Consider the following 26,807-nt stretch of genomic DNA (forward strand, 5'->3'; position numbering starts at 1 on the left):
GTGTCACGACGCGTGTCAGTGCCATAAATCCCTTTCAGAGCATCCATCATTCGGTGTCACACTCTCCTCTCAACTCGTTTGCCACGTCAATCATCATTACGTTGGAGATTGTCATGGGAATTCGAAATTCAGACAACCTGGCCAAAACGGTTGGAAATCCGCGACAACTGCGACTAAAGTGCTTATTGCTCTTAAAAGATTTTACATAATTAGGTAACGCCTAGCAATGTGCTGCTAACTTTTTTTAGGATTTGGGAATGCGTGTTGCAGAAGCGGAAGTGTCGCTTTCTTCGGTTTGTTGTCTTATTTGGTGTAAATAGCTGTTACTTTGGGCGTGTTTCTTGCCGCCAGCGGAGATTTAGTTTCACTCTTTTTTCACGGCCAGGCAAAGCGGAAAAAGCGGGAAAGGCGGCAAAAGCGGGAAAAGCGACAGAGGCAGCAGTAACAGTAAACAGTAAACAAACCGAAACAGAAACAGGCAAACAAACAACAGTGAAACTTGCAGTGCAAAAAGAGAGGAGGAAAGAGCGAAAGATTTTCCCGATTTTCCCTGCACTTGCACACACTGAGAAAAAGTGACCGAAAGCCGAAGCCGAGTGGCGTTCGGGCATTGGCTTTTCCGCTCGGCATTTTCCGCTTTTCCGTTAAGGATAAGTTGCTCGGCTGCTAGCCAGATTCTGTCATAACGGCTTCGGCACTCGTGGCGTTCGTTTCGCTTTTCCAGCAAAAAATTAGCAGAGGCAATTTCCCAATTAATTTCAATCCGCTTTCGAAAACGTTTTTCAAGTTCATACTCCCACATATTTTTTTTGCTGTGCTTTCAACGCGTGTTTGAAAATCAATAAATAATACAAAAAATTAAAACAACACAACACAATGTTTAAGCGCTAAAAACACTCGAAAACTGCAAGAAAATACAACACACATTTGAATCGAGTCCGGAACCCAAAAATAATACCAACAGCAGTAGCAGCAGCGAAACCGGCGGGTGAGTGTTAATTGGTTAACAAACAAGCTTTCAACTTTCAGCGGGTTAAATGCCATTTGATGATAAAAAAAAAACACTTCTATTTGTGCGCTGGTTGCCGGCCTTTTTTATATTCATTCATTATTTGGCCGGATTGTTTGCTTTAATCTTGGCCGAAACGGCTTCATTACGAACTCATAAAGCCCAATGATATAATTGTGGAAAATTATCATATCAGTTGGCGGTGTGAGATCCTATTATTTACTTAATTATTACCAATATTTGCAGAGTCTATATATTCAAAAGTAAATGCGAATTATAAACAAAACACTTTGTCACTATATTTAGGTCCAAATGAAAAGCAGTAACCTTACAATGTTACATACTCAAATTTTGCAAGCTCAGCGATATTTTGTGCAAAACTGAAAATAACTCTTGCTTTAATTAGCTCTATTCTTTTCGCAAGCATTTGTTGAAGAGTTAAAGTGCCATTCACTTGATCTCAAACTGTAAAGTTTATTAGGTTGAATTATGTGATGAAGCATATATAGAGCTCAAATGAACCCAATTATATTCCCACATATTCGGATATTTTCGAGCTTGTTGCGCATTCTGCAAATGGGTTGCGCAAATGGAAGCTGTGCACCTGCCACAATCTGGGATAAATATTTATGAACCCAAGCGGAACAGATCCCACTACTCCTACTGACATATCTATCTATCTATATCAAATCGCACGCGGTCGAAGTGTTTACACTTGTCATATCTTTGAAATAACTTCGTTATTGTGTGCTAAACAAGCTGTCCGCCACTCCATTTTCACGTTTTCTCCGAAACTTGGCGATGCATTCTCTGCATCTCCGCATCTTTGCATCTTTGCATCTTTGTATCTTGCACATGAACCGAAGCAAACTACATTTAGTATTTATATTTGAAGAGTGTGCACTGCTACATATACGAGTATAGTACTCGTATATAGGACCCACAGCATGTACATCTATATGAGGACGAGAGGTGGGAGCTCGTTAGCATTGTCCAAAGTGCCGCGTGAAGTGTTTTTGTGTGCCGTGGAGGAGACTTTAAATGTCCTTGACTCGCTCTCTAATGAACTGGTAAAACTGAGGTGGGAGGTAGAGATTGGGCTTGGGGGTTGGGGGTTGGGTTGTTGGGGATTCCCGACGGGAGCACCTGTCCGTGTGCAACCTCATGCCCACCTCATTATCGGTACCGGCATCCTGTGGCCAACTTAAACGTTCTTGTAATCAAATTGTGCCACTTGCGGCACAGCCAACCCATCTCGACCACATCTGTCCACTTCACCAGTTTGTTGCACTACGAGAAAGGCGGGGCCGAAAGTTACCAAATTGTTGAGTCAATTAAATTGCAAGTTTGCAAGGCCTTCAGACTGCTTCCAACTTATAAGCCGCAGGTAAAGTTTTGTGGTGCACCTTGAGCGCACGGCGAAATTAAATCGCTAATGCAACTATTTTTGAAAGTTTAAATAAGTTTTGAGCGAATAAGAAGATTACGTTATGTAATTTTCATTTCATTACCTTGCAGTTCGGAATCATGACAAACCCCAGTCTTAAGCACAGCAATCAGTTGAACGCTTAAATGACGCGATTTATTGTGAGAAGATGGACTTTTCCAGGAATTTTCGCAGTGCTACAACCCTTTTCCTCGACTGTCAAGTGCTTCGCCCATTTCCCATTTCCCGCCGCCATTTTCGCATGACAATAGTTCCTTCTTTCCCTGGAACTGTGTCAATTGTTTGTCTTTTTTTTTTGTATTCGGGAGACAAGTGCGGAATGTGTCGAGGCACAGTGAAATGTTTGAACGCGGATGCGAAGGCGATTTTCGGTGGGATTTGTGTTTTTGGGCTATGGAGCTCGGATGCGCTCGGTGTCGTATGCGTAATGTGCAAATAGTGGCAGCGTCGAAAATTTGTTTATCAGCTGCGAGTTTGCCAGCGCAAGTGTCTAAACAAAAGAGGCAAGCGTAAACAAATGGGTCTATTTCGGCTAGCGATTCCCGACCGCCGTCCACGGGCGGTACAGTAATACCCCAGCGGGGTGGACGATGGCCCAGAAAAGCGGTAAAGGGCGGCACTATGCTAAGCGCTCTTCATCTAATTTTAAGTCCTTGCCTTGGTACCCTAGCCCATAAGCCACTTACACGCCAACGTTCAATATAATCGCAGAGCGAGGAGAGATTGGGTCATTAACAAAACAATTCCTGTATTTTCTGCCCATCTTTGCGGTCATAGATAACACTGGAAAAAATACTATTTTTAGTAAGAAAAAAAACCTATTATAATTGATATTCAGATCAGATAACAAAAAGTCTGAGACTTATTTATTTAGTATTAATTTATTTAGATATATTTCCATGATCACCATAGTGCAATTTAATTTCTTGCTCAAATCATTTTGAAATACGTATTTCTTCACTTTGCATTTACTATGACTACGGAAATCGAACATACCGTAGTGTAGTATTTCACTGAACTCGACTGAAGCAGCGTGTTGAAATTATATTGAAGAAGCCACGAGATTTTGGAAAAGGAGTTGAGAGCTGAGCAGTTCAAAGGTATCAATTAGCCTTTCAGGGCCTGCAAGATTGATTGAATAAGTCCGCTTCAAGTGGCAAGTTTTCGTAGAATCACAGCTTTCTGGAGCAGATACTTTCACACTTTCACTTTTGCGCACTTGTCACAATGCCAACCAAACCAGTCAGTTTCCGAGTCATAATTGTCGCGTGTGTCAATTGTCAATTGTTACATAAATGCAAGTGAATCCGTTTCCAGGCCAACTAATTAATCACTCTTGGCTTCGCGTTTAGCTCAGCTGAGCTTTCTGATGTTACGGGCTTATGGGGCGCCAAGTGAAAAAAATGGGGGGGCTGGGGGCGTGGCAGATTGTGGAAAATTCCACGCTTTGTTGGCGAAAAAAAAATGTGATTGAAATGTAACCCTGAAAAACAGGGGGAAACCAATTAATATCTGCCCTTCATTGCATTGCAGGAACAAAAAGCGATGCATCTAAAAATGCACATTTATTAATTACTTTATTGTGTAATTCTTATTTATGTGCACCCCTTATTTTCCCCTGACCTTCAATTAAAATCAAATTGTATTCGCTTTTGCACCATGTGAAAATCGTGAAAATTTGAGGCTCTCGGCGTTCAGAAAGCGAACCAAATACCGTCTCGAAATCATACAACACATTCAAATTTTCAAATTAGCTACATTCATTTCGATTTTTATAATAATAGATGTAAACATAGGCTGCTTTTATAGTTGCACTCATGCATTTAGATTAATCAGGCAATTTCACTTTGGGGAAAAGAATTACCATTTTCGAATATTTTGAAACAGAGTAGTAAAAGATTACTATCACCAATAAGCCCATGAAAATCGTGTTTCGGCCGTTGATCCCAAGGAAAAACAAGTGGTTTTCCCTTCTTGCGTGCATTTAACGCTGAATTGAATACATGTGAAAAACAATTTATTGGCATCAGCGAACGAAATCGCATAAAAACAGCCGGCGGGGAATTACGGGGCACATAAGGGATGTTGCTGAAACAATAAATCAATTATATAGTTTGTTTTTGGCATTTTTTATACAAAAAAAAAAAAAGAAAACAAAAAAAAACTTTGAAAGTAAGTGTGCACCGAGACCGACCCATGCAAAGTTTATTTATAATCAGCCGAAAGTGAAGGGAATCCACCGATTGACGTCAGTGGGGAAATGTTTCAAATGTTTGACGACCATGCAGTCTGATAATCGGCAAGCGGCATGAAAAACGCTTTACAAAAATGTACAAAAAAAAACTGTGGAACCGGAAGTGATTTTCCAACGGAAGCCTCTAGCCATAAAATATTAACTAGACATCTACCTTGGACATTTCGCTGTGACAGTCGTGGAAGTCAATAACAAAAACATGTTTAATTAAAGGTATAAAATCGAAATAAATCAACGAATCTGTGTACGCTTTAAAATGATGTAAGACGGCTGAAGAAGAATGGCATCTATTTGTGTGTGCTTTAAAGTTTATTTATGTTCAAAACGTAATAAATCAATATTATGCAGAAGCTCAAAGGTTACACAATTGTTTATTCTTGGGCTACTCGGCGTCTGCAAAACACTTAAATATGTGTTTATGAGCATGCCTTTCCAATTGATTTACTTGCATGTTTGGGCATCGCTGAAATATGTGAAAATAAAAAAATAAAATTTGGCCATGCTTGCGCGAATAGTTTGGGAGCTTAGCTGCCACTAAAAGCATTTGCTGGAATGATGTCCTTCGGATTAAGGACCTTGTGTGCGGAGATCGCACGACAAAACGCGACTTCGTCCTGCCGAAATCCCGAAATCCTTCAAGTGCGAATTGTAAGAGTTAACCGTCAATGGGCTGTAAACCATACACCCATACAGCTAAATCGGCTTAGTGGAAGGCACACAGACACAGCGATGATAAAGTGGGCGTGGCAATGGAGCATCACCTCTTAAATTTATTTGCGCATTTGAGCGCATTTAAAACGGAATTCAACGCCCTAGGCAATTGTGTGTGGGACTGAGTGCACGAGTATGTGTGTGATCCTTGCACCTACGACTAGTCTACGTGACTTTTATAATCCTTGCACTTGCACTTGCACTGAGAACATCACACAGCCGAATAAACAATACTTAAAGCAACTAGAGCACATTTATCACACAAAACAGCTGCAATTGTTGTATTTTACTTTATCTACATCCAGTTTTGTTCCACCAATTTCAAAATAATAACCATTGATTTAAGAGTTTGAATGGCAACCACAACTCTTGGTGTAACGAAATGCATGTCCGTCCGACCGCAAACCGCAAATGCTTTTCATTAGCAATATCAATTTCTGTCACTGCCAATTAGGGCAGCATGCCTTATACACCTAATCAAAGTGCAATTAGATGAAGGAATCACATGTCATTTGGAGTAAGGTTTACACATTTCGGCCAGTGCATGCCAAACTGTGATAGAGTCTCTCACGTTACGCGCCATTTTAGCCCCCTTTCGAAGATTTTGCTATTGATTTTCGCCCACGTACATCCACACGACATGTAACACATTATTATGGCATACTTTTTTCAATTCATTTTTTTTTTTTTGGGCCAGCAACTGCATTTGCCTTAGGCCAACAATGAGAGGAAGAAGCAGAGCAAGATGCAGTGAAAACAGAAGAAGAAGGAAAAAGCCAAGGGACCGCTTCTTCTTCCTCATGTGACATTACATTGCTTGGCTTTGTGTACGCCTGTGGGCATATAAATACAGTCAACATTGGTGTGGCTGCACAGCGAGAAGTTGCGGGTAATGGCGCAGTGTGACCATGCTCACGATAACGTGTCGAAAAGTGGGGCAATCCAATTGCATTGTAACTTAGGAACTTAAGTAATGTAAATACGCATTTTCTGTCTGTGTACTCTAATTTGGTTAAAACAAAGCCAAGTCAGGATTAAGGGAACCTGAAAACCGATCGAACAGAAATGTAATCAAGCAACTAACACAGTCCGGACTGTTGCCGTATGTGTGTGTCTAACAGCTCCAGCGTTGACTTGTTGTCAATTTCATTTGGCTGCCATGGCAATTATACCCCGAGACTTTCTAATTGAATCGACGCCATTAGAGCAGCGACTGTCCCCCACTTTCACCCACTTACAACCCCATTTGTGATCCTTAATTTATGCACATCTCAGTTGGCCTTGCCCATGTCAGGCAGCACATAATTGGCAAATTGCAATTCCCAGGACCGCAAAGACGGCGACCGAGTAATGTCAAATGAAAGTTGCTGCCACTACCACTAGTCCTGCACCGGGTGCAAAACATCCATCCCTCCTTATGCTTTTCCCAGAAATTTCACTCTGTAAAATTAGCTAAGAAGGCAATTAGTCTTGCAATGCATTGACAGCAAAATTGAAAGAGTTTCAGATTCTAGAAATCAACAATTTACGAACCCCGCGAACACATAGGACAATCCCGACTGCTACACAGGAAAAATAATGATAAAGGAAAAACAATTACACACGGATTTGAATGAAGATTGTGAGCAAATTCCGGGTGGAATTTGAGAGCTTTTGGCCCACAAAACAGACGTGGAAGGACATAACTTCTGGGCGGCCCAAGCCGCTAATTTCACTTAACTCGGTGCAAATTTGCATACGGCAGGTGCCGCATGAAACACTCCCGTAACTGTAAGGCACTTTAGCCCACTCATAACCAATTCCCTTTGGGCCACAACTATAAGCTGACTCTTCAACTTAATTTGGCAACATATTTAAGGGCCAAAGCCAGCAGAGCCAGAGCCAACGGCAGAATGCCAAAAATTTGCTATTTAGCAGGATTTTTGTGGAGTTCAACTTATGTACTCAACACTCTTGTAAGCCACTTGACCTTCTCTTACTTTGAGCTCAAAATTAAACAAAAGTTGCAACAATTGCTTAGGAAATGGAGCCCACAAATCGTTTGTAATTTTTCATAACTTCTTTACAACTTATGTTACGAAAACGATTTCTGTGGTCGCGCCAAGGGTTCAACGAACTAAAGAATAACTAATGCTGAAATCAGAAAAATAATAATCAGAAAATATTATAAAATTGTGAATGGACAGTCCTTAAAAATTGCATCTTCCCATTCATTCACACATAATTGTGATGGGAGGTAAAGAGCTTGCAAAGAATTATCCTTAATTTATTCTTACATTATACGGGATGTACTCTGTAAATATACATAGCCTGGAATAAGGGGATAGGCGGAAAAGGGGGGAGAAATCTCCGCAAACCGAGAAAGTTAATTAAATGCCAAAAGGCGAATGGCTTAAAGGACACACACACCATTACATGACGCGGTCAGCTGTCTTTGTGCGTCCACATCTGGGTGAGCAGGCAGCATTTATAGTTTTTTTGCTTTTACCAAACAAGTGGCAAGGTCAGCCGTGAATTTTGATGGCAGGCCTAGTCGTCGTCGTCTGTTGCAAAATGAGAGGAGATGGCCTCAAAAGGGGTGAAATAGAAAAATAGGAGAGGAAAAAAAAGCCAAAATCATAGCAAGGACAACAAGGAAACTCGGCCAGCGCCATTGGTCATTTTGGCGGCCATTTCGCCGGCGTTGGAAAAAATACAAACAATAATTAAAAACTTTCCTAGAGAAAAATAGAGGAAAATATCTCAGAATAGCTCCTAAGAGAATGCCCCTTTTAGAGTTCAGCTCGCCAAACTTTCCCCACTTCTGGCAAACTTTTGAATTGGTCGAGATTCACAGCTGAATTCCCATCGATGCCCAAGTGTACTTGGAAATAAGGTATATTTGAAAATAAATGGCAAAGTAATAGGATCCAATAAAAGCGATTCAATTATTGGCAACGATTTCAGACTAACCACGAAAAGAGAAAAGGTAGTGGAAAGATAGAAATGGCAACGGGCAAACCGAATGCAAATAACTAGGAATCTGCAGAATGCAATTATTAGTCAGATTACATTTTTTTCAAAGCCATACTTAAGGCTATTTACTTAACCTTTAAATGCTGGAAAATGGAAAAATTGATAAATTCATTTCCTTTGTAAGGAAAAAAGATGCCACATCAAGATCAAGGTCACACTGCTTCTTGCCACACTCAAACGCACACATGGCCACACTCAAACACATATGCTACATTTTTTGCAACAACTCATTTATAAGTAGAACAAGTGATGCATGGCAGTCGCCGCAGCTTTATATGCAAATCCTTGCTAGCCCCACCATCCCTACCACCCTCCTCCCTTAGCCGCCCATCTCTTTACCGGGGCAAGTGGAACATTTTAAGCATGTGCAAACACACACAAACCCATCGTATCGTGTTTGAGCCCATCTGCCCCCGCTTTCTGTCCTGCTCTGTTGATTAACATAAATGGCAGGCCCAACTGCGGGGACAAAACTCAAAACTAGGGGAAAAATCACAGTGAATCGTAATCAATTAAAGTATATTTCAATGTTTAGCGAGTAAATGTAAATCCCTTTTACTTAAGCCAAAGTATTTGTGGACTTTTATTTCTTGCATTCTGTAACATTTAAGCTATTAATTTGTTTAATAATTTACTACTGATTTGACAATCTCAATCAAAATTTGTATGCATTCAAAGGATATTTTTTGTCGTAATGTTTCAAGTACCAAGTCTACACTCGTTTCTGAACTTGGTATTGCTCCAAAGCATTTCAAAGTTCTAATGTGGTTTTTTCATCCACTGTTGCGCAAGAAGACTTGAGATATTGCGATTACAGTGGTCTCTGGGTATAACATTTCATTGCCGCATTGTCTTGCCTCTCTCCTGCCACGCCCAATCCGCCCCTTTTGCCGCCGGCTCGCGAACTGTGGGCAGTAAAAAAACGTGGCATGTGCCCCAGCTTTTGTTTTGCGTTTTGTGTGTGTATATTTTTCCCTTTTTCTCGCAGCGTGTTTTGTGTGGATTGCGTAGCCGGAACAATGCAACAGTTTTCGGCCTGGCCAACCGAGTCTGGCAAACAAAGCCAGCCATAATAAAAATAACAACAATAATACACATAATACATAATAAGAAGAAAGCCTCCGTTCTCCCACCGCCCGCCAGGCACATAGAACAACCTCTTAGCGTTGTCTGATATTTCGGGCTCTTTTGTCTTTTGTCTTTTGCGAAAGTATGTAGAATGTAGAATGTGCAAAGTGCAGAGCGCAGCAGAAAACTAAAGATTTAAGCATTCAACCTCCTCGTGGGCGGGGCCACGCCCAGTGCGAAGAAAGTTCGTTGATTTTGGTGATTAGCGAAGGAAAAGTCAATCGACAGCTCAGCTCGATGGAGGGACACAAATTAGGACTGGAAATTAGGAAAATTTTGTGTAAACTTATTTACGCTGATAAATATGGTGACTTGGCTGTATGCTGAGCTTTATTCGCTTGAAGCAAGGCCGAATAAAAAGTGATACACGAAAATGGGTATAAATTTACAAACATCAGAGAGCAATTCCACAAAGTTAACCATGTAGAAACTAAAGTGAAATAAATTGAATACCAGAAAAACATCCCAAACAAATCAAAATTAAGGGTCAGTCATGCAATCAATAAACACGTAGCATTACGCAATTGAAATCAATTAACCGAAAAAGAGGCGAAAATCTAGTTTAATAGGAGCAGAGCAGAGCACCGATTTCCCATCGAAGATATTCGAAATTCGTTCGTAATTGATAATCTAATTGCTGAAAGCGATATGGCATCTCATTTGGGTCCTTTTTCAATGACAACGTAGAGCGATATAAATTATTTGATTAACTGATATGTTATTCCGGCTTATATAATTGTTTTTCATTTGATTTCATGCATGTGTATGTGTGTGTGCGTGTGTATGCGTGTGTGTTCGAGAGCAATCGATTGGTTGTGGCACCCGCATTGTTTTGCGGTCGCCGTTGCGTATGCGTAATGAATTTTACGACCCAAATTAATCATACGCCATGTGTACGGGCGTTTTGACGTTGTAGTTTTTGTTCTTGTTGCTGTCACTGCTCACTAACTGCAGTCGATTCAATTAGTATGCGAAATTAATGGAAGCGCGAATTACTGGACTCCAGCCAAGTCCAATTAGCCGGCGAGTCCGACAATTCGTCATCCCAATCCCAATCCCAATCGCAATCCCAATCCCTTTGACATTCTTGCCAACGAACGGGCTTATTATCTAATACGTGCAGCGAGTTTTGCTGTCCCAGTTTTCAGGGACATCCTTGCCAGCATTTATCGCCCTGGTAACCGCGCTTTCCAAGGACTTCCGGCAAAGTCCGTTTAGGATTCTGCTTAACACTACGGATTCTTCTCAAATAATTGCACAATTAAGAAAACATGAAGCAAACGAGGGGCCATTTTTGGGAATTCATAGCCTAACTTGCGCGATAGCGATTTAAATACCATTTAATTGATTTAATTATACACAGAGAGAGCTATTATGATCCCATGAAATTATCACCGCTGATGATGCAATGAGCCAAGCTACCAGAGTTCTGCACTTTAATCCGGGGATATTTTTCTTGCACCGTTTTACCATATTTTCGGTAAAAAAAAAAAAAAAAGTAAAGAAAAAAAAAACAGTGTTTCCATCTTGTCTGTGGTTTTGGCAAAATCCAACCAGCTCCAAAGTTATGCTAATCCAAAGTACACTTGGAAAAATAATCTTGTAAAATACCCTTGTGCAGATTAGTTTTGCATTGCTTGAAAATGAAGAGGCACATTTTCGTGCCATTTCACAACCAATGTCCGTGCTATTTCTATAAAAACAAGGCCAACGAAAACTTTTGAGGGCTTTTTTTTTAAGTGTGAAACACAGAAAGCGTGGGGCGAAAAACTGGGCATCCAAACGGAAACGCAGGACCCCGAAAAACAGAACGCAGGAAACACAACTGCACAGCGCAGCAAAGTACGCTACATAATTTTTTGCAGCAGGATACGCTGGATATATGGCGTAAATGGTGAATGCGGGGCATCTAGTGGATCTAGTGGGGCAGTAAGCTGCTTGGCCGACTCACAGCTCACAAAGGGAATGCCCAAGAAGGCGATGGCGGTTAAGTGAGGGCGTAGCCACTTAGTGAATGCCACATGTATATATGTGAATGGTGAAATGCGAAATGCAAAATGCAGAATGGAAAATGCGAAACATGAGCGCAAAAATGTTGGCAAAAAAAAAAAAAAAACGCCTTCGGTAAGTGGGCGGGCAATTAGCCAACCGCAGTCAGCTGTTAGCGGATGACACTTGACCTTGATGCCTCATCAACGACCCTCAATTAAGAGCCAGCCAGCCTGGACACTCCACTCGATGGGCTTAGTACCCACCTGACAGCAAAGTCGAGTCTTTTTGATCCGTTATAAGTAATCCGGATTCCGGATTTCGTATTCCAGATTCCATTACAATTTCACATGGTAATCCTGGGCGGCAGTGAATGGGTTAACCTCGCTGCGCACTTTGACAGCGGCTGTCAGTGGGTTAAGTCCACCGAAAAAGTTAAACAATATCCAGCTCTCGACTGTGAGTTGGCCTTCACTTCCTGCCTTGCTCGCTCGGCTTTCTCCTTTCGCCTCTTCCGGTTATTGACGGCAGCTCAGCTCTGACTTGGCCATTAACATTCAGCTGCAGTTATTTCGTATGCCATCTGCACTGATTGAATTCGAACCGTCCACGGGAATCACTGGAGAAAAACGGCAGTTGTTACGGAGCTAACTCACTACCCTCAATCAATGTTGACCCAGTTCAGGTGTTTCAGCCAGCACCTCAGCCATCGCAGGTTTCAAAGGTTTTCAGAGAAGAACTGAACCCGTTCATACCTACATTTATTATAAAAAAAAAAAAAAAAAAACCTATTATTCGAAATGTTTTCTATTTGAACAGCCTGTTATTAACGGCAAAAAAAACGGCGCGCAGCTTTGTATGCTTATTGGAATTAAAAAGCATGTGGTTCACAATGAATATCCACTTTAAAACGAAAAGCACAGGCAGCTGCAGCATTGTGGTTACGCAAAAAAAAAAATGAATTTCCAATGCATGCGGTTTTTGCTCAAGGATAGCCTTTCCAAAAACACATCTCGAAATCACTTCACTCACCTAAAACCATTACCGCAAAAGTCTGCAGGAATTTGATGAACATTTCCGCCTGCCTTCGTTGCACCAAAATGGGAAAATATCGTACGAATCCGAAGAAAAGAAATGAGAACGTGTGGTGATGTAAGGGAAAATGGAACATTTCCTCACACATTATTTCACGGGCTTTACATCTGCGAGCCATCCCATTCAGCACATAACAAATCGAAGCCCTTGAAGCCGCCATCCCCCTTTTATTTCTGGACACCGATAGATGAAAATGCCACGGCCATCTAACGACATTCAATGACAATCAGGGGGACAAAATTTTGGATTGGTTTGGTGGGAGCAACAGCGACATAATTATGCGTAATTGTATTGCGAACAATTATCGAGGGGGAGCGGCGAATCATTATTTTCATGACATTCGAAACGCAAATCAAAGCCGCCGAGGCAGATAAACGAGCCGAGAGAACGGTAAAGATACATCTGCGGACGCCGCAAGTATATAGATTCAGATTCGCGGATAGTCGGCGGGCGCAGGAAAGCCAAAAAAAAAGGAGGAGCAGGAAAACGGCGACCACAACAATCAGCCAACGAACCAAAACGAGAGTTACGCGAATTATTCTGGCAGTCTGCCAAATATATAAAAATACAACAAAGCGGCACTGTAAACAAAACAACTAATAGGGGGAATAAACCTTCGGCAATTGAAATAATCAGAGGCAGTAATTTGGAGTAAGAAACACTGTTTCGTTCGGTGCTCGCGGGTAATCAAGGGCTCATTAAATGTGAATACTGAGCCCAGACCAGCCCCCAATTTCTCCGAGTGTGCATACCTATGTGTGTGTGTGTGTGTGTGTGGCTGTGGGTGGGCAGAAAAGCGCCAGAGCAGCGCAGATCCTGTTGCCTCGTTGTCAAGGTCTGGCTGCGACTTGTGCCGGGCTAACGAGTAAAGAATTTCCTTGGTGGCCAAAGCTTACAGTGGTGATTCGACCGGGAGTGGGTGGTTTAGTGGGTCGGTGGGTCGGTGGGTCGCTGGTTCGGTGGGGGGGTGGTGGGATGGCAGGCAGCCAATTTGGGGCCACTGCCAGTACCCTGGGCCACAAAACGCCGAGGTGAGCGAGAGCAAACAAGCAACGAACCTTGGTCGCCCTACGAACCTACACTCATCCAAATATACGAGTGTATATTTACCTAATTCGGGTTGCGTTTGTAACCAAATGACTGGGCGACACAGCCAATTGTGTTCATAGTCTAGGCAAATTTCTGTGAGTGTACGATGGGGACTGGCGTGTTTTCAGTAGGGATGCTGGCGTTCTGGGGTCGGCGCATCAACAGGTGCCCGTTAAAGCCCTGCAAATTTGAATAAACATTATGTAACTGACTTATTACGAGTATTGTGCAACGGTGTAACGAATATTTTGCGCTCGTGTTTTATGCAAACTGTTTGCGTAAGTCCCACACCGAATTAGGTTGGTCACTGAACTCCTGCGGATGCTGAAAAACATGATAATGTGACGGAAGATGTGGGTGGTATTGGTTAGCTAGTTCCCATTTCAGAGTTCCCATTTCAGTTTGTTCAAAACCAATCTTGGATTTCTAACAACACTTAGAGCGATGCGATTGGGCAAGACAACTGGGCGAAAAATGGGTTGGATAGCGATTTCGAAACGCACAATTAAAATGACCCCCATACAATTTGATGGAATTCATTTGGTGCGTAAAAGACGTTCGTGGACCGACAGCCACTTAAATTCAATTGACATTTAATAGTATTACGACGAAACACAATCGAAACAAAATGGAGCAGCGATTAAACAAAGCAGTAAACTCTTTTGTGGCCTCGATGAAAAGCCTCTGCAAAATTGCAACGCACGGCTGCCCGTTTTGAAGACAGTAATCCATTGAGAATATTTAATTCATTGATAGCCATTCAAGCGTTTTTATCTCTGACAATATGCCTGTGGCGTCTCGCCGTGTTGCATTGACACTGAACCTGACGCCGGACGTCACAGTGAACACTCTGGCCCGGTGCGGGCAGTCACTGTCCTGGCTCCACTGTGGTCTATTATTGCGACTGTAACTGGCAATGCCAATAAACAGCAGTAAGTGCTACTAGGCCAGCACGTTCTGGCCCGATGATATTGATTTATAGAGTGTCAATCTGGCAAATTGCACAGCAATAGCGTAATCAGTAATGCAACAGTTGCACACACTCATCCATCCCCCGCACACTTTGCAATATTTCAGAATTTTCCACAGGCGGGGAAAATCGGTGGAAAGCTCTGTGGCATTCAATATGAGATGCATGAGGCATGGGGCATGGAGCTCACAAAACAACTTGACGAGCTGTCAAAATCTGTTCGCTCTGTCAAACGGATTTCAATACAAAATATCAACATGGAAATCGGCGGCGCGTAATCGTGAGGCCCATTCATTAGAATTTCGCCCCCAGAATTTTAACCCTCTTCGGTGGGTTTTCTTCGCTTATTCAATTACAAGCTCGAGACCAAGACACTTCCATCGATCCAAGATGCGAAGCGTAATAAAACTGTGGAGAACAAAAACTGCTCCAGCAGCCAGGTGCACTGAGCAAAATGGGTGTGCATGGAACTAACGAACGATTGGGTTTCGTTGTGGCATGCCTCTTAAGTATTTCCATTCAGCGATTTGAACATAGGGCAGAACACTTCGCCAAATTGTGTGGAGTTGATGCTGCAAGCAGCCAGCTATTTTCTGCCAGTGTAGCCAACTGCAAACAGTGGCTGTTTCAATGCCAAATTATATAAGCAGCTGCAGTGGCTCAGCCAAGCGGCAAATGTCCTGCGGTGACAAAAGCAAAGCACCACCCACTCGGGTTAGCAAGTATGCCACAAGATTGTGGCCAAAAGGTGATGTAACAGTGGGACCCGCCCCCGCCTCGCACCTGCCACCGCCCACATCCCGATACACCGGCCCTTTTTTCTGCCCCAGAATAGGCTTTTAATGTGGCCACTTGTCTGGCCTCAATCTTCCTGGGAAATCCCTAAAATTTAAGATTCATTTGGCTGCTGCTTAAACATTTGCCCATACTCTCAATTGGAAAACCCTTTGTTGCGACTTAATTGGCCCGGATCCACCAACTACAGTGCGTTTCGCAAACGAAAGGATGCAAATAAAGCCCACGCTGCCAGATAAGTAATTCAGATTGGTTGCACTTGCAATTAGAAAATCCTTTGTGGCACTTTAATTGACACAAACAAATGCAAGCCAACATTAATGAGCTGCCGACGCGAAGTATGACGAAAATATGTAGGTTAAGGTGCACACTTTATCTGAGTGTAGTATTACTTACAAAAACACTTACTTTTTAATAAGTGACCACCATTGCAAGCAAGGGCTTAATGATTTAAACAATTTCAGTTCATAATTGGCAAGGAGTAATTGAAATAGGCTTGTGGAAAGCACTTTAAGGGACTGGAAGTTGCTTTCGTTACAATTAAAACTTAATTAAGTCTAATTTAATTAGGCTTACACTCCTGAAACGCACTGTACTTGCTATGGCAACTCTGGGCTAAAGAAACCCCGCAGTGAAAAGTCTTTTGGCTTGTCAAATAGCGCGAAAACTTTTCAAATAGCGTCGCTAGCCGCCAGTTTTTCGTGCACTTCCACCCGTTTTCCGCCCGCTTTCCACCCGCTTTCCACACGCTCTTCCGCCCCCACTTCACCACCTTTTCCACTAGCCTTTTGTTAGCGAGCATTGGCCCATTCAATGCATTTCGTCTCTCTGAATGGAGGCTCTTGAGATTCATTTTCTTTCATTTTCCCCATAATTATGGCAAAGAAATATACGAAAAACACGCCCCAACGCCTGCAGATGAGTTTCTTCGCGTTCCTAGGGATTTTACCCGGCCTACCGAAAAGAAAAACACCAAGTCTTGGAACATGAAAACAAAAAAAAACTTCGACTGCACTTTGGGCAATGAAAATGTTAAAACAATCGATCGGCGAAAGGGCACGCCCATTATTAAGGGCTAAATCAACCCAATTTTCAAGTCGGACGATGTCAGGTGAAATTACTTTATAATCTTGTTGATTGCTGATTGCACTTTTAAAGCTCCGTCGAATAACGAATTTAAATCCCCATAAATCCTGATTGCTTGTCACTATCCAATGGAATTGACAACCTATTTGGGGCATTGCAATGCGTGTTAAATAATTGAATTGCTGAGTGTTCAATAAGAAAGTTGTTTAATTATTCAAACGGCCCAACATGTTGGGTTCTCGAAATTGTAAACAATCGTATCTAGCACGGGCTGAAAGTGCATTGCTTGAGGAAAAAACAAGATGGAATGCTATAGTCGAGTTCCCCGACTATCAGATACCCGTTTTTCAGCTAGTGGAAGTGCAAACGAAAAATTTCAACATTTTGTGGAATATCGGTAAGATGAGTTGAGTTATGGACTTTAGAACTTCAGTCTTGGGACAGTTTTGAGGTTCTACATCAGAGGTTCTACAATTACAAAAAAAATATACAAAAAAAAATTTTAAAAATTAAATTTTAAATTTGAGTGCAGATTTTTAGAGAATTGCGCCAGAAATATTAAGAGGTATACCACTTCAAAATCCGATTACTACAAGTTGAGATATGAAGCTTTGAACTTTCGCCTTAGGACGTTTCTTAATTTTTGAATTTCTACAACATCATCACATCAAAAAAATTACAAAAAAATTAAAAAAAAAAAATTTCTAAATTTGAATGCAGATTTTTAGAGGATTTCACCAGAAACATTTAGAGGTATGCCACTTCAAAATCCGATTAATACAAGTTGAGTTATGGACTTTAGAACTTCAGTCATGGGACAGTTTTGAGGTTCTACAGCATCATCACATCAGAAAAATTACAAAAAAAAATACAAAAAAAATTTTAAAAAATTAAATTTTAAATTTGAATGCAGATTTTTAGAGAATTGCGCCAGAAACATTTAGAGGTATGCCACTTCAAAATCCGATTAATACAAGTTGAGATATGAAGCTTTGAACTTTCGCCTTAGGACGTTTCTTAATTTTTGAATTTCTACAACATCATCACATCAAAAAAATTACAAAAAAATTAAAAAAAAAAAATTTCTAAATTTGAATGCAGATTTTTAGAGAATTGCGCCAGAAACATTTAGAGGTATGCCACTTCAAAATCCGATTAATACAAGTTGAGATATGAAGCTTTGAACTTTCGCCTTAGGACGTTTCTTAATTTTTGAATTTCTACAACATCATCACATCAAAAAAATTACAAAAAAATTAAAAAAAAAAAAAATTTCTAAATTTGAATGCAGATTTTTAGAGGATTTCACCAGAAACATTTAGAGGTATGCCACTTCAAAATCCGATTAATACAAGTTGAGTTATGGACTTTAGAACTTCAGTCATGGGACAGTTTTGAGGTTCTACAGCATCATCACATCAGAAAAATTACAAAAAAAAATACAAAAAAAATTTTAAAAAATTAAATTTTAAATTTGAATGCAGATTTTTAGAGAATTGCGCCAGAAACATTTAGAGGTATGCCACTTCAAAATCCGATTAATACAAGTTGAGATATGAAGCTTTGAACTTTCGCCTTAGGACGTTTCTTAATTTTTGAATTTCTACAACATCATCACATCAAAAAAATTACAAAAAAATTTAAAAAAAAAAATTTCTAAATTTGAATGCAGATTTTTAGAGGATTTCACCACAAACATTTAGAGGTATGCCACTTCAAAATCCGATTAATACAAGTTGAGTTATGGACTTTAGAACTTCAGTCATGGGACAGTTTTGAGGTTCTACAGCATCATCACATCAGAAAAATTACAAACAAAAATACAAAAAAAAATACAAAAAAAATTTTTAAAAATTAAATTTTAAATTTGAATGCAGATTTTTAGATAATTGCGCCAGAAGCATTTAGAGGTATGCCACTTTAAAATCCGATTAAGATAAGTTGAGTTATGGAGTTTACGACTTCAGCCTTGGGACTATTTTTTGAATTTTTTTTCAGACGGACATGGCCAGATCGACTCGGCTATTGATCCTGATCAAGAATATATACTTTATATAGTCGGAAACGCTTCCTTCTACCTGTTACATACTTTTCAACGAATATAGTATACCCTTTTACTCTACGAGTAATGGGTATAAATATGCCAAGGGCGTAATATAAAGATGTGTTTATTTGATGCAAGAACGTTTTGATTACCAACTCTATTGATTTCGGCGCAATAATGTTTGTGAGCTCTACGCTGCTACACACTGCAAACTGAAACTTGGGAAGCCACTTTCCTGACTGTAATTAAATTTGAGTTACTTTCTGAGGCGCTTCGGACTGATGCTAACTTTAAATTGCACAAGTATTTAATCAGGTCCCTGAGGCCCTAGCCCTTAACCCCTAACCCCTAACCCCTAACCCCTTAACCCCTGGCCACCGCATTTTAACCCGCACGCTGCAACTGCTGCCAAGTGACCCAAATCAGGGTCTGCCATCTGCAGTGCTCCTCTGCTTGGAGACGCAGAGGAGCGGGATCCAGCATCCAGCATCCAGCCATCAGCCAGTTGGTTATCCAATCCACTTCAAACCCAAACCAAACCAAACCCATCCAATCCAAAACCAAACCATTCCCAATCCTTTGCTCCTCCACCGGCTTCTCAGTCGACTTTTGGAGGGGCTTTTGCGCTTAGTTAGCTTAATTACGAGCGCGAGCTGAGAATCGCATCGCTGCGGCGATAAGCATCGATTGGGATCGCCAAAACGAGTACTTTGCAAATAAGCAGTGAATTCAAGGCCCTCAAATGGGCCACAATAGTGTGTCTGCAGTCTGAAATATCTTAATTACTTGATAATATATTCCACATATATATATCTATCGTTGGTTTTTTTGCGCTTTGCAACTGCTTAGTCGCAAACTTTTCGCTTATGGGGCACTTTGTCTGAAGCTGGCGCTTATGCAACCAAAATATTGAGCAGTACCAAGCCAAAGGAATGCCCCTAGGGATGAAGAAATGCAGAGATGGATAGCTGGGAAGTGTGGGCTGAAGTACATCCTGCATGCATATGTGTGCAGCGACTACTGGCGAAATTGAAATTCTTATGAAATTATATAAAATGCACTCAAAGGCATTTTTGGGGCAGCTTAGCAACACAAGCAACATGAACAACATGAGCTACATGAGCAACTTTTGGGACACTTTTGGGGGTTTGCGGGCTTGTTTACGCAATTCCGGAACGGGGAAAAATAAAACTTGTGAAAAAATAGCGAATGACAACATGGAATGCGCCATTTGCAATGCAACCAAGACAGGAAGAAATCATAATTTGTGGTGTCATTGTCATTGAAGTAATTTACATTCCGTTTGGCCTTGGCGACAAATGGCGCAGAAGGAAAAGCTGTGATTCCGCCATTAAAATATGCAGCTCTAGTTTTGGCCGGAAAGCTTGTTTTCCACGAAACGCGCCACTAATTATTATTATTTTTTTTTTTTTGGGAATTACTCCATCGCTCCATGTGCCATAAGAAAAGCAAAATCGTGGTCCATTCATGAGTACTCAGCAGAACCCTTAGTCTTTCATAAAAGGTGTTAGCTGCGCACTTTTAATCTCTTCCTTGTGCAGAGATTACAATTCTCCGAAAGGAACCGACACGTAAATTGGAAAAGGGCCAGTGCAACTCTGGGAATTGGAATTCATCACACTACCCGTAATTCCGCTTACACAAGAAGAAAAGGTGTGCCAGCCACTTCAATGCGTTATTGAAATCATGGGGCGGTGCAAATCGACAGTATTTGAAATATGGTAACAAATCACTGTTCTCTTTTTCTGCGTGTATGTGGTGCTCCTGGCCATTTTGCCATTTCGCCAGACATAATCCCGACAATCGGTGCGATGTACGAGTGCGATTGCGAATGTGAATGTGAATGCGAATGCGAGTACAAATACGAATGCGAATGCGAATGCCAATGATGATGTGTGTACATATGGCGGCATAGAGCACTGCAAGTGCAGCGTGTGGGCGTGATGTTTGCACTCCGGTGCAGCGGGGCTATAAATAAGCCGGGTATTTATTAGGGGCAATCATAAACTGCGTTAACGAAGGCCACTCTGCCAACGTGAATAAGATCCGGTAAACAAAGGAGCCACTCGATATGTCTTATTGTGCGATAAGCTTTCAATTAAATCTGACCCGGATAACGGGGCGTATGGGTGCTGGAAATCGGAAACGGAAACGGAAACGCAAACGTAAACGGAAGCGGAAATGCAAATGGAAAGGGATCAATTTCTAATTGCAGCCAGGGCAACCATATCCATGGCTCCAATGCTAATATCCGAAGACAAAGCTCCGTGTGCCCTTGCAAACCAATTTGTTGTGTATTAGAAGTAAGACGAGAAAGGTTAATCTGGTTGGGTCTTTAAAAACGTTAATACTGAATAAATCTTTCGATTGCAGCACATTTACTATGTGGTCGATGGCAAAATGACCCTCCTGTCGAACATTCTCGACTGCGGAGGCTGTATTTCCGCCCAGCGCTTCACCCGTCTGCTGCGCCAGTCCGGCTCATCGGTACCATCCCCATCTGCACCGGCGCCCGGAACATTTGAATCCATATCCATGCTGGAGCCGACATCCTTGCACAGTTTGCCGACCGGACGAGTGCCGCTGCTGCACGATTTCGATGCCTCGACAACGGAATCGCCGGGAACCTATGTCCTCGATGGGGTCGCCCGGGTGGCCCAATTGGCCCTGGAGCCCACCGTCATGGACGGCCTGCCGGATCCGGACACGGAACAAGTACTCAGTAATCTCAACAGCAGCGCGCCCTGGAATCTAACGCTTTCATCGGCGGCGGCCACCAATTTTGAGAACTGCTCGGCTCTTTTTGTCAATTATACCCTACCACAAACAGGTACATAATCTTACGAAAATCAAAAAAAATATATCATATATCAAATTTGTAATGCCCGGACAGGACTCTACTGCAATTGGACCTGGGATACATTGCTCTGCTGGCCACCCACTCCGGCCGGAGTCCTGGCACGGATGAATTGTCCGGGCGGCTTTCATGGCGTTGATACGCGCAGTAAGTAATTGCAAAGCAGTGTTAGGGAATCACTATTTGGCACCCAAAATGCTCGAGTGGGATTTGACATAATTCATTTTCCAAGGTATTTTGAAACTGTTTAGCTGGCAGCCACACAGAAGCGATTATCTGTTTGCCAGATTTATGACTTTTGCGGGCTTATTAAGATGGTTAGCACCATCCACATAACATCTCTGGCGGTCACAATCATACGGATCATTAGCTGGGAATCAGTTCAAGTGCTGCACAGCAAACAATTACTTGATTCCGTATTCATCGAAAGGATGTCAATATTTACATGCATGACTGGGGCGTCCATTCAACCGCACGCCCATTCGGCGTCGCCTTACCCCAACCTCCTTGCACCAGATAACCTATATATCCCCACGAGGTCACTACGAAACTGGGCCGAAAGTGGGCGTGGACATCGCCAACGGCTGACCAGGTGTTTCATATTCACCCGAGCTTCGTCATTTTAATAGGGTTTAAAACACCAGCCAATCGATGGCTTAATTACGATCCTAAATGGTTGCGACCCCTTCGATAAATTAAACGTTCTGCAAAAGGGAATTGCTATTTAATAACCATGGGCGAAATGCACTGAGGAAATAGATTTTGAGTAGCTGATTTACCACTAAAATGTTCTGGACTTTAAATGCTTTTCCTTCAGCACTACTGAATATATTCCTAGCCTTTGTAGTGTAAAATATGGGTATATCAAAACATATATTTGGAAAACTGTCAAAGACATGTAGAGATGAACGGATTCTTCCAGTGCATTATTGCAATGGCCTCATTTCTCCGGGCCGTGTCTAGATTTTTAGCCCCGAGGTCGCCCATTCGATTGGCATAATTGCACTTGTCAGCCAGAGTATCATAGCTCGATTGCTGTCATTAATCCGAGCTCAACCCCTCTTTTTTGATTTCGCAGAATTCGCCATCCGAAAGTGCGAGCTGGATGGCCGATGGGGCAGCAGGCCAAATGCCACGGAGGTGAGTCCGCCGGGATGGACGGACTACGGACCGTGTTACAAGCCGGAGATTATCCGCCTCATGCAGCAGATGGGCAGCAAGGACTTCGATGTGAGTTGAATTCCAACCAAACTACATATTGCAGGAATCATAACCGCTGTGCCTGTTGTAGTTAAAAGTATTGTATAAATCCCAAAAGTTGTTTGCCAAACGAAACACAAATATCAACCGCAGGCTTTTGAAATGACCTACTTAGTATGTTAAAGATATAATTCACAGCACACTTTTAGGCACTGTTAAAGGTGATTTCAAATGCCCGGTTACTTTAGTGTATATGTAATCATTGATGATTTTAATTCCACTTCTATCAATTGGTTAGGCATACATAGACATAGCCAGGAGGACTAGGACCCTGGAGATCGTGGGCCTCTGCATCTCCCTGTTCGCCCTGATAGTTTCACTGCTGATCTTCTGCACATTTCGCTCCCTGCGAAACAATCGCACCAAGATCCACAAGAACCTCTTCGTCGCCATGGTGCTGCAGGTGATCATCCGCCTGACCCTGTATCTCGATCAGTTCCGGCGGGGAAACAAGGAGGCGGCGACCAACACCAGTCTCTCCGCCATTGAGAACACGGTAGGCTTAACACGAGTGTAGACTTAACCTATATATAGACACTTTGCAAGGAGATTCCCAAACAGAGTACTCAAGTTTGATATTGTGTGTTCTACAGCCGTATTTGTGCGAGGCATCCTATGTACTTCTGGAGTACGCTCGTACCGCCATGTTCATGTGGATGTTCATCGAGGGCCTTTATCTGCACAACATGGTCACGGTAGCCGTGTTCCAGGGCAGCTTTCCCCTCAAGTTCTTCTCGCGACTTGGCTGGTGTGTGCCCATTCTGATGACCACCGTGTGGGCGAGATGCACGGTTATGTATATGGACACCTCGCTGGGCGAATGCTTGTGGAACTATAATCTCACGCCCTACTACTGGATCCTCGAGGGACCACGACTAGCGGTTATACTGGTGGGTATTATCAACTGCCTAATCGACTTAATTGGCTCAATCCCTTATTCACCCAACTAAAACCATTCACATGCAGCTTAACTTCTGTTTCCTGGTGAACATTATCCGAGTGCTGGTGATGAAGCTACGTCAATCGCAGGCCAGCGACATTGAACAGACTCGCAAAGCCGTTAGAGCGGCTATAGTCCTACTACCACTTTTGGGTATAACCAATATCCTGCACCAGCTGGCTCCTCTGAAAACGGCCACGAATTTCGCTGTGTGGTCGTATGGCACCCACTTTCTCACCTCGTTTCAGGGATTTTTTATAGCGCTAATTTACTGCTTTCTAAATGGCGAGGTAAGTCAATCTATATCCGCGTAATCAATTACGCTTTAATATCCCTAAAACCCTCACTTTGGAATCCTGTAACTCCAAATATTGCATATATATATTTGTAAGGTTCGTGCCGTGCTCCTCAAGAGTCTGGCCACCCAGCTGTCGGTGCGAGGCCATCCGGAGTGGGCGCCAAAAAGGGCATCTATGTACTCGGGGGCTTATAACACGGCGCCGGATACGGATGCAGTGCAGCCTGCTGGAGATCCATCGGCCACTGGGAAGCGGTAAGCATTTCGGCTTCGTGGACAAACCAATTTGGAACCTTTTAAATCATTTGCAAAAACACCCAGAATATCACCGCCGAACAAGAGGCTGAATGGAAGGAAGCCGAGCAGCGCCAGCATTGTGATGATCCACGAGCCTCAACAGCGCCAGCGACTGATGCCCCGGCTCCAAAACAAGGCGCGGGAAAAGGGCAAGGAGCGGGTGGAGAAGACGGATAAGGAAGCGGAGCCAGAGCCGGATCCGGCCATCTCTCGAATTCACAGCAAGGAAGCGGACAGAGCGAGATCGCGGACTCGCGGCTCCAAGTGGATAATGGGCATCTGCTTCCGGGGTCAAAAGGTACTGAGAGTACCGTCAGCGTCATCCGTGCCACCCGAGTCAGTTGTATTTGAGTTGTCAGAGCAGTAGACCAAAAACCTAGCCTAAACTAGTAGATGTAGCCAATAGCCATAGCCGTAGCCAAAATAGCCGTAGAAGTAGCCAACGCCATGTAGCCACCACCACAGTAGCCAGCAAGCACCAACCTTACATCGGACTGGAAATGCCCCCCAAAAAAGATAACCCAAAACCCGATTAATCCTGCATCTCCCATCGACTCACAAAGAAAGCAAGCTGGAGACAGCGCATACATATGTACATATATGTAAATTTCCCCCAACAAAATATTGCAGATATCTAATTCCTAAGATCATTTCGAACCGAAAGTAAGCTCATGGTTTTATTTCAATAGTTATTTTCGCTTTTCTTCCTTGCTCCCCAGTAATTATGTACATAAACGTTATGCCTCCTACAAGCCAGTTCCAATCCATCCAAACACTATAAACCACCTGTCCTATTGAAATTGGCGAATGCTGCGTAAATTCAAATTTCCTTACCAGTTTAACAAAATACTTTTGATGACAATAAATTTCCACTAGCGTCACCTTCTGTTCTGGACACGCAAATACACTCAAAAAAACACTCGCACACGGTTATTACTCGATGAATTTTCCAGCAAAACTTCAGCGGCATGTTCTTTCTACTTCTATTCATATTTAAATATTAGATTGAAATATTCAAGTGAATTAACACAAACTTGCGGTAACTGTGCAGTGTGGCCAGACATGATGGCCCATTCAAACTTATTGTTTATATTTATATTTTGCCCAATTTGACATTGTATAAAGAAACTCACCTTTGATCAACTGTTGAATTTGCCGTCTTTCTCATTGGCTTATGTATTCCCTTATTTAGTTTTAAGCTTGGTTAACGGCTTTCCTAATGGTTTTAACCATATTTATTACATTGTTTATTATTACTCCTCCTCCTGTTTACACTTCTGTTTACACTTTCTGTTTCGCAGCTGGTCACACTGCCAGTTGCGATCGAACACGTGCATTGCCATGCCTTGAATTTTGCTAGCTGCGCTTTGTTTTGCAACGAAAACTTTGCCACGATCAATATTAAACTAATGGGGTCCGCAATCGGAGACACATAAATGCAATAAATATCTTTTCGGCTATTCTCTCGTCCTCGTTTCCCACACAAATGCGGCACTTTTGGCGGACTTTCGATTTCCTCTTTCTCGCCTTTCGTTTGCAGGACAAATGTGTGATGCCGGGCTCGCAAAAGACGCAGCAAATATTCATGACGTCACAAATGCCGCCGACATCGACGCTGGCAGTGGTAGCAACGACAATGGCCACAACAGCGACCACAACAACAAGTGCAGCGGCAGCCAAAACAACAATAGCATCCATTGCAACCATCGCCACAATAACAAAGTCGAAGGCAAAAGCTAAAGCGATTTCAAAGAGCCATTAAATGTTAATGCCGAAAGCAGGATAGTGCATCTCGCTCTCTTTCCCGCAGACACACACCGAAACACAAATCACAAAACACACGGCCATCCGCAGGCGTAACTGTTCTTAAACTAACTAAAATGCTGCGCAGTACGCTCTCCGTTTTGCAAGCCGCGGCGTTCACTGCACGGCGATAGGTTCGATAAATCGATATCGATCGACATGCATACACACACATATGTATATCCTATATTTTTGTATATTCACCAACAACAAACAGTTGGGTCACCGTTTTTTTTTGCACATGTGTAAGGAGTGTGCTGATGAATGTAAGTGTTAATCGTTTTTTTTGTCTAAATAAGCTCAATATACATACATAAATGTAACGGTATTTACAAGAGCATAGATAAAGCATACATATTTACATACCTGTTATTTACACGGACGCAAGCAGAGGAGAAATGTCGGAGTAGTTCGTATATACACATACATATATATGTATATATGAATATACATATGCACATAAGTACATAGTACGTGCGCATGCATGTACATTATGCACACACATAACGAGAGTACAAAGCACTTGGAATGGTAACGAGGAACAAACAGAAACAAACGGAAATTTAAATTGAAATTTAACGTATCACGATGTCAGATCATCTGATCTGCGATCAGTGGGAATGTTGCATATTCACCCTAGCTTTAAGCTTACCGTGCATTTTGATGTGGTATATCTTGTGTGGAATCGTGTTATTGTCT

General features: G+C 42.2%; 1 protein-coding gene across 2 annotated transcripts; it reads left to right on the forward strand.

Annotated features, from left to right (window-relative positions):
* Positions 1-853: 853 nt before the first annotated feature.
* Positions 854-26,082, forward strand: LOC6555756 (PDF receptor). Of its 2 annotated transcripts, none has more exons than XM_026982295.1 (10): positions 854-988; positions 21,027-21,483; positions 21,547-21,657; positions 22,589-22,740; positions 23,009-23,266; positions 23,364-23,660; positions 23,737-24,000; positions 24,103-24,263; positions 24,330-24,603; positions 25,846-26,082. In XM_026982295.1, exons 2-10 carry the CDS (start codon positions 21,054-21,056, stop codon positions 26,065-26,067), a joined length of 2,169 nt encoding a protein of 722 aa, XP_026838096.1. In that variant the 5' UTR covers positions 854-988; positions 21,027-21,053; the 3' UTR covers positions 26,068-26,082. The 2 variants fall into 2 exon arrangements, with proteins under 2 accessions (XP_026838096.1, XP_026838097.1); XM_026982296.1 differs by having other exon boundaries at positions 24,330-24,641; positions 25,846-25,882.
* The last annotated feature ends 725 nt before the right edge of the window (positions 26,083-26,807 follow it).

The sequence above is a fragment of the Drosophila erecta genome, unplaced genomic scaffold, assembly GCF_003286155.1.
Source record: "Drosophila erecta strain 14021-0224.00,06,07 unplaced genomic scaffold, DereRS2 tig00000126-arrow-pilon, whole genome shotgun sequence".
Taxonomy (NCBI): Eukaryota; Metazoa; Arthropoda; class Insecta; order Diptera; family Drosophilidae; genus Drosophila; species Drosophila erecta.